This window comes from Salvelinus namaycush, chromosome 4 (genome assembly GCF_016432855.1).
Source record: "Salvelinus namaycush isolate Seneca chromosome 4, SaNama_1.0, whole genome shotgun sequence".
In the NCBI taxonomy this organism is placed as follows: Eukaryota; Metazoa; Chordata; class Actinopteri; order Salmoniformes; family Salmonidae; genus Salvelinus; species Salvelinus namaycush.
The window spans coordinates 26642329-26651386 of record NC_052310.1 but is presented as its reverse complement, the minus strand read 5'-3'; the positions used below and the strand labels follow the sequence as shown (position 1 = coordinate 26651386).

Below are 9058 nucleotides of genomic sequence, written 5' to 3'. Positions count from 1 at the left end.
TGACATAAGAACAGTCCCAAAATAAAATAAAGAGTTTCTGGGTCACAACCACAAAATACACATTTGTTATCAATAGCTATTTTGAATCTGTGTATAATAAATGTCTTTACAGGGTGGATTCTATGAATGAGTTTGTATGATACTTCTTTCACCTTATTAGATATACAATATTTGCCAGACAACAATTCCAGTTCACTTGTTCTTGGGCCTCATTCCAGTAAATATTATCAGAGGAAATATTAATATCTTGACATAGTTTCCTTATATACATGTTATTACATTTATAGTTTAAAATGTCAATTCCTTCTAGCTGTATTGAGGCTACAAAATCGTCAACAGTTGCACTTGGAGTATTGTTATATTCTCCTAAAAGAAGAATAACACCTTTAGGGACAGCTCTTAACAACTATTTTAAACTCCTCAGGAGTGGATGTAACATTGTGTTCTCATGAATTCTGGATAATCATATAGTTGTCCATCATTATTCAATAATTGTTTAACCCAGATAATGTTGTTGTCAAACCAGTTCTGGAAAAACAAAGACTTGTTTTTGTATTTTATGTCTTTTATTATTCCAGATTGTATATCTATGTGGTGAAAAATGTTTGTACATGAGGTTCCAAGTTAGAAGTACTTGTTTATGAAAGTTAGCAAGCTTAATAGGGATCTTACCCACATCAAAGTTGCATTTGAGTAAGAATTCTTGACCACCAATCTGTTGGAATATTAAATGAGGGATTATATTCCTAATGCAATCCTTATTTCTTAACTTGTGTGACCAATAAAAAAAAAAATCTCTAAAGTTCCATGGGATAATGTAACAGAGCTGTTACTATTATTGTAAAGTGTCTTAATTACACTTTGAAAATATTGACCAAAACCAAAAAATCTAAAAGTCAAAAAGTAAATAATGTTCAACTGTATCAAAAGCCTTGTAAAAGTCTTCAAATAAAATAAAGCTATCTTCCATAATGTGCTCATTGTAGTCTATCAAGTTCAATACTAGTCGAATATTATTACATACATGTCTGCCCTTCATAAAACCAGACTGGGTATCATCAATGATTTGGTCAAGACCTTTAAGTCTTTCTGCAAAGATGGATGCAAGTATCTTTCCATCATTGTTCATTAATGTGATTGGTCTACAATTTTCTAACATCCTAGGATCTTTGTTTGGTTTGGGGATTACAGAAATGAGGCCTGTCATAGAAACAGGCAGGTCCCCTAAATCAATTGCCTCCTTAAAAACATGAAATATAAATTCAACAATATCCTCCTGAAAATATGTATAGAATCCACTAATAAGGCCAGCGTTCCCTGGAGATTTATCTTTTAACTTGCTGATGAATTTATTTCTATTAATGAAATAAAAAAAATTATCACAAGACTTTTTAATGTCTTCATCGATGAATTTTGCATAATATTTGACAGAGTCTAGAAAGGCAGATATGTCACTAGTAGGACAGACATTACTGGTGTAAAGATTACCATAGAATTCTGAAACATATCTTTGGGGTTTTCATTTTCTTTGCCATCTATATTAAGCTTATGAATAGAGGTAAATTCAAATTGTAAAAGTATTTTGTTTTTTTCACCTTCAACCATCTCCTTCTTGATCTTACAAATGCCCCTTTTGCTCTCTCTTGGCATCCATCTTGAAATTATCTTTGGCATCCATCTTGAAATTATCATCTTCCAACAGTCTGCTATTGAGTTTACAATAACTGTGATTTGTTTTATTAACTTCAGATCCATTAATATTTAAAGATAAAAATATAACTTTATTATCGGTAAGAATTAATGGTTCAAAGGATACCTTGAGTACAGTGTTATCTAATGAATTAGAAATCAACCATGACTGTCTGGACATGTCCTTGTTACTCCAAGTGAAGTCCTTTTTATCAGGATATTTAGATCTCCAATTATTGACTAATCCAAGACAATGATTATTAAATTTAGAATTAACAATGCTGGATCTGTTAGGAGGGGGATGTGTGTCTATCATCACAATAATACAGAATTAAAATCTCCACGCTCCCCATCCAACCTGACAGAGCTTGAGGGGATCTGCAGAGAAAAATGGGCGAAACTCCCCAATTGCAGGTGTGCCAAGCTTGTAGTGTCATACCCAAGAAAGACGGCTGTAATTGCTACCAAAGGTGCTTCAACAAAGTACTGAGTAAAGTGTCTGAATACTTATGTAAATGTAACATTTCCGTTTTTTATTTTTAATACATTTCTAAAAACCTATTTTTGCTTTGTCATTATGGGGTATTGTGTGTAGATTGAGGGGGGGAAAAAACACTTTCATCCATTTTAGAATAAGGCGGAAAAAGTAAAGAGGACTGAATACTTTCCAAATGCACTGTATCAAAAATGTTTTTCTTTGTTCCTACATTTATTTTTTGTACTGTGACAAACACTCTAGACCTCATTTGCACTCTCTTGTACCCTTAGGAGTGTCCCAGTTGAGGCCGGGAACTGAAGGGCGCTTCAGAGTGCCCTACAACCCTGATGGCACCGGATGTGGGGCAGCCATGAGGTCTATGTGCATCGGACTGAGGTGAGGTTGAGAGAGAGAGAGCGAGTGGTTATATACACTGAACAAAAATATGAACACAACATGCAATAATTTCTAATATTTTACTGAGTGCCAGTTCATAGAAGGAAATCAGTCAATATAAATAAATGTATTAGGCCCTAAGCTAATGAAGAGTAGGAGTGCTGCTTTAGGATCAGTTTTGCCTTTTAGATAATAATGAATGAGATTATATGGACAGATCCCAGATCAGCACTCCTACTCTGTGACGCTTTAGGAATATGGGCCCAGGTAATATTATAGTTGCACCACTGGACTCTATTTTTACATATAAGAGACGGTACTTAGTCATGGTAGATGGTAGATGCACTCTTACCAACATGGCAGAAAATACACACGGAGCATTCGAGATGGGTGTAAGGGATTGGGTCACAATGTAGTCAAACATGCACCTACTATGTTCAGATCCACCACCACATATCTCCCTTTCTAGGTACCCGTGGCCAGAGCAGCTGTCCACTCTGGTGGCCATTGCTGTGGAAACAGGAAGGATGACCCACCCTCACCCGACCGGTTTCCTCGGTGCAGTGGCGTCGGCGCTCTTCACCTCGTACGCCGTCCAGCGCCGACCAATCACGACCTGGGGGCTGGGCCTGGTCAAGGAGGCCTGTCCAATCTCCAAGAGCTTTGTTCAATCGCAGGGCTTTGCTGTCAGGGAGACAGAGAGACTGGGGCTACTTCACTGAGAAGTGGGAGTGGTAAGAATAACCAATAACATCAATGATAACATGAAAATCAATAGGGGGCGGGTGTGTTTTGGTTGAGCTGCCATATCATTTTAAGTTCATTATTTGCTCATTCAATAGACACTTTTTTCATGTTAAGGTCAATAACATTGGATGACATTTATACAGTACAATACAGAATCAAGTGACGGGCAACATTAAATTTCAATAATGTGGATGGATACAGATCTTAGCTTATGATTTCAAACCATAACCCTCAGCAAGTCAAGGCAGCTGGCTGAAAGGTGGAATTAATTACATGCTGATGTACAGTAAATGAGGAATGAAAAAACGAAATCAATGTAAAAGCATTCATGTCTGCTCTGGAGTGACATTTCCCCAGCGGTATCTAGGATCAGCTTCCCCTCCCCCAATTCTAACCTTAACCATTAGTGGGTCAAATTCAAAAACCAACCCTAGATTATTATCTAGGGGCAACTTCACCCCACACCTCCATCCCCTTCTATGACCCCCTTCCCCTCCATAGGTACCTGGAGATGAGGCCTCTCCGAGAGGACAGGCCCCGTGCTTTGGCCGGCGTCCTATGGGCCGGCGGAGAGAGACAAGGTCTATGAGAGCTTCAGCCTGAAGGGCTGGGCGGGCCGCAGCGGCCACGACGCTCCAATGATCGCCCTGGATGCCCTGCTGGGGGCGGGGTCAGACTGGGAGGAGCTGATGAGCCGCAGGGGCTTCCATGAAGGTCAGTTCACAGTGCAGTGTTTTGCCTTAGAGAATGATAGAGGCTTCTAGTGGCCAAAAAGCCCTGTTAGCATAGGCAGCGCCATTGAGGGCTTCCACCATTTTAATGTAGTTAACTGGGTGGGACTTCCAACAGGAGTCCTGTCCAACTGGGTCATCAGGAGATATCAGCCAATCGTGAAGAAAATTGACTACTTCAAAATGGAGATTGCCTCAATGGCAATGGCCATGCTGTCACAGACGCTATAATGGCACAGATACAAAGATGAATTCTATCGATCTCTATGGTTTGGCTGCATTCCTGTCTGACTACATTGCTGACGCATGCCAGATCTTACAACATCTGGATAGCTGTTTAAAATTTCAGCTAACCACATCATATGATATAACAATCTCATGCTCGACTGTGCAGTAAAGGACGTGGCATGCAACCATTGGTTAATGTGATCCGCCGGGAATGTGACACGTGTGTTTATGTCACAATTTCTTGGTAGTGAGTGACTTGTTGGCCATCTTAGAAAGGACAATATTGGCAACACTGTCTGAATTGAGGAAATACATAAACTAAATTAAGGTTTGTGTGGTCTCTTGGGACACTTTTTTTATACTCGCATTCCATGCATTGTTTACTTCACAGGACTTTCTGTAGAGATTGAGAAACATTTTCCGCCATCCACTTCCTTATGGATGAAACACAGGCTTCCAGGGTAGGCAATTTTGGGGCTTCACCATGTTTCATCTAAATGTACAGCTGTGTGTCATCCGCATAGCAGTGAAAGTTGGCATTGTGTTTCCGAATGACATCACCAAGAGGTAGAATATATAGTGAAAAGAATAGTGGTCCTAAAACAGAACCTTGAGGAACACCGAAACATACAAATTATTTTTCAGAGGACAAACCATCCAGAGATGAACTGATATCTTTCCGACAGATAAGATCTAAACCAGGCAAGAACTTGTCCTTGTAGACCAACCGATCACCACAAAGGTCTAGGGGTACGAGGACAGGTGCAGAGCCTTGGTCTGATGCCATTAAAAGGTAATTTTATTACCTTCACAAGTGCAGTCTCAGTACTATGATGTGGTCTAAACCCGTTTCGTATACATTATTTGTCTTCAGGAAAGCAGTGTGTTGTAGCGCAACAGCTTTTTCCCAAAATCTTGAGAGGAATGGGAGATTCGATATTGGCAAGGTCAAGGTTTGGCTTTTTCAGGAGAGGCTTTATTACTGCCACTTTTAGTGACTTTGGTACACATCCAGAGGATAGGAAACAGTTAATTATGTTCAACATAGAAGGGCCAAGCACAGGAAGTATCTCTTTCAGTAGTTTAGTTGGAATAGGGTCCAGAAAGCAGCTGGAAGGTTTAGAGGCCATGACTATTTTCGTGAATGTATCGAGAGATACAGGATTAAAAAACTCCAGTGATCCTAGCAGTTCTATGCAGATTCAGGACAACTGAGTTTTGGAGTAACACGCAAATTCAAAGAGGAGTCCGTAATTTGCTTTCTAATGATCATAATCTTTTAGTAGAAGAAGTTCATGAATTCATCACCACTCAAGTGGAGGTCATCCTCTCTTGGGGAATGCTGGTTTTGAGTTAGCTTTGTGACAGTATAAAACATTTATTTTGGTTTGTTTTTATTCTCCTCAAATTTAGGTTGGAAAAGTAGGCTGATCGAGCAGCAGTGAGGGCTCTTCGATATTGCACGGTACTGTCTTTCCAAGCTAGTCGGAAGACTTCCGGTTTGGTGGAGCGCCATTTCTGTTCCAGGTCTCTGGAAGCTTGCTTCAGGGCTCTGGTATTTTCTGTATACCAGAGAGCTAATTTCTTGTGACAAATATTTTTGGTTTTAGAGTTGCAACTGCATCTAGGGTGTTAAACAAGGTTAGGCGGTTAACATATGTTTGTACTCCAATATCCTTGGGTAGGTGGAGGGAGTCTGGAAGGGCATTTAGGAATCTTTGGGTTGTCCAAGAATTTATAGCACGGCTTTTGATCATCCTTGGTTGGGGTCTGAGCACATTATTTATTGCGATTGCAAATGTAATAAGATGGTGGTCCGATAGTCCAGGATTACGAGGAAAAACATTTAGATCCACAATATTTATTCCACGGGACAAAACTAGATCCAGGTTATTACTGTGGCAATGAGTTGGTCCGGAGACATGTTGGACAAACCCACTGAGTTGATGATGGCTCCGAAAGCCTTTTGGAGTGGGACTGTGGACTTTTCCATGTGAATATTTAAATCAAACATTTGAATATTATCTGCCATGACTACAAGGTCTGATAGGAATTCAGGGAACTCGGTGAGGAACGCTGTATATGGCCCAGGAGGCCTATAAACAGTAGCTATAAAAAGTGATTGAGAAGGCTGAAAAGATTTATTGACGAGAAGCTCAAAAGACAAAAATTGTTTTGGAGGGTAAATTTAAATTTGCTGTCGTAAATGTTGGCAACACCTCCGCCTTTGTGGGATGCGCAGGAGATACGGTCACAAGTGTAACCAGGAGGCCTCCATTTAACACAGTAAATTCATCAAGCTTGAGCCATGTTTCAATCAGGCCAATCACATGAAGTTTGTGATTAGTTAATTGACTATGACTGTTTTGGAAGTGAGGGATCTAACATTAAGTAGTCCTATTTTGAGATGTGAGATAATGGGGCGGCAGGTAGCCTAGTGGTTAGAGCGTTGGACTAGTAACTGAAAGGTTCCAAGATCGAATCCCCGAGCTGACAAGGTAAAATAATCTGTTGTTCTGCCCCTGAACAAGACAGTTAACCCACCTAGGCTATCATTGAAAATAAGAACTTGTTCTTAACTGACTTGCCTAGTTAAATAAAGGTAAAAATAAAAATAGAAATGATCACAATCTCTGTCAATAATGACAGGAATGGAGGTGGTCTTTATTACCAGTGAGATATCTAAGGTGTATACCGCCATGTTTAGTTTTGCCCGACCTAGATTGAGGCACAGTCTCAATGAGCTGACTATACTGACAGTCCTAGTGGCAGACTCCACTAGGCTGGCTAACAGCCTGCTGCCTGGCCTGCACCCTATCTCATTGTGGAGCTAGAAGAGATAGAGCCCTGTCTATGTTGATAGATGGGATGAGAGTGCCCTTCCAGCTTGGATGGAGTCCATCACTCCTCAGCAGGCCAGGCTTGGTCCTGTTTGTGGGGGAGTCCCAGATAGAGGGCCAATTATGTACAAATTCTATCTTTTGGGAGGGGCAGAAAACAGTTTTCAACCAGCGGTTGAGTTATATTGCGCTTGGTGACCTCTGACTGTTTCATCCTAACATCCTTGGTACCGACGTGGATAACAATATCCCTATACCATCTACACTTGCCAGTTTTAGCATCAGCCAGCACCATCTTCAGATTAGCCTTTACATCGGTAGCCCTGCCCCCTGGTAAACAATGTATGATCGCTGGATGATTCTATTTAAGTCTAATATTGCGGGTAATGGAGTCGCAAATGACTAGGGTTTTCAATTTGTCAGAGCTAATGGTGGGAGGCTTCGGCGGCTCAGACCCCGTAACGGGTGGAGGAGAGACCTGAGATGGCTCAGGCTCTGAATCAGACTTGTTGCTTAGTGGGGAAAACCGGTTGAAAAGTTTCTAAATCTGCAGGATGAGTGACACTGGTTGTGCATGCCGAAAGCATTTCTTTCCAGAAGCCATGAGAAAATTGTCTGGCTGAAACTGTGCAGAGGGATTAACAATACTACCTGTATTTACTGGTGGCACAAACGCTGTATCATCCTTTCCTACACTTAAATTGCCCTTGCCTAACGATTGCGTCTGAAGCCAAGTTTGCAACTCTGCTATCCTCACCACAAGGCGATAGTTCTCCTGTATATAAAGAGTACAGCGACTGCAATGAGAAGGCATAATGCTACTTAGCTTTCTTTTTTTGTCTGGAGGAGGTCCTGCAAATCCAATTGTGAGATGCTGCCATCCCGCCATACTAATCAAACCCAAATAAGAGGTGCGTTTGATTCAGATTGGGTGTACATTTTTGAAAACCATATTTCTTTTCACTCCTTAATAATTGTTGGGTGTTTATTGGACAGCTAGCCAGTCAATAAGAGATATGAAAAATATAAGAGTGTGCCAGAAGGGGAGTGGGACATATTTGTAACTGTGAACACTGACAGCAGTGGCACAAACTACAAGACCAACCCAAGGCCACATGGTTGCATTAGAATCCACTTCCACATAACTTCACCTCAGTAACTCACCCACCTCCATCTACTTGATTCCTAACTGTACACACATCTCTCTCGCCCCTCCTTCCCTTTACCTCCCTCTCCTGCCTCTTCCTCCCTCATCTATTTTATATTCACTTCTACATCCATCTCACTCCCCCATTCACCTACTTCTCCCCCAATTCCAGGTGACAGTGACAGTACGGCAGTGATCGCCTGCTGCTGCTCCATGGCACGGAGGGCGTCCCGCCCGGCAACTACACCCACCTGGAGTACAGGGAGCGGCTGGAGAGCAGCGCTGAAAAGCTCTACGCCCTGTCACACACAGGAGGTGACAAGTACGATCCATAAAGCACTGAGGGGGAGACGAAGAGAGAAAATGTGTGAGAGAAACTGTGAGTGAGAGAATGAGACTCTAATGTTTTACTGTCTTAACCACATGCATTATCGCTGTACTCAGTCTTGCCCAAAAGTAACTACGCTTGGTAGGAAGTCAATTGATCCTGTGTGGCGCTGTCACAGTGTAATAGAAAAACTGTCATGTCAACGTAGATGCCTGGTTCCGTCCCACTGATCAAGAGCAAGGTTGCATCCCAAATAGAACTCTATTCCCTATGGGCTCTGGTCAAAAGTAGGGCATTATATAGGGAATAGGGATCCATTTGGGACACATATAAAGTCTATACCCACGCACAATGAGGAGGAGGATTCAGTCATACAAGAGGCTATTGAGCATTGACAATACATGATAAATTAAGGGAGTACAGTGCATTCGGAAAGTATTCAGACCCCCTTGACTTTTTCCACATTTTGTTACG

At 41.3% G+C, this 9058-nt stretch overlaps 1 protein-coding gene across 1 annotated transcript; it reads left to right on the top strand.

Moving 5' to 3' along the window:
- The first annotated feature begins 1097 nt into the window (after positions 1 to 1097).
- adprh (ADP-ribosylarginine hydrolase) lies at positions 1098 to 9058 on the top strand. Its single transcript, XM_038990747.1, is given in 8 exon segments — positions 1098 to 1107; positions 2458 to 2563; positions 3033 to 3260; positions 3262 to 3297; positions 3812 to 3826; positions 3828 to 4024; positions 8429 to 8464; positions 8467 to 9058. Coding segments are annotated over 8 exon segments (753 nt in total). The 3' UTR covers positions 8592 to 9058.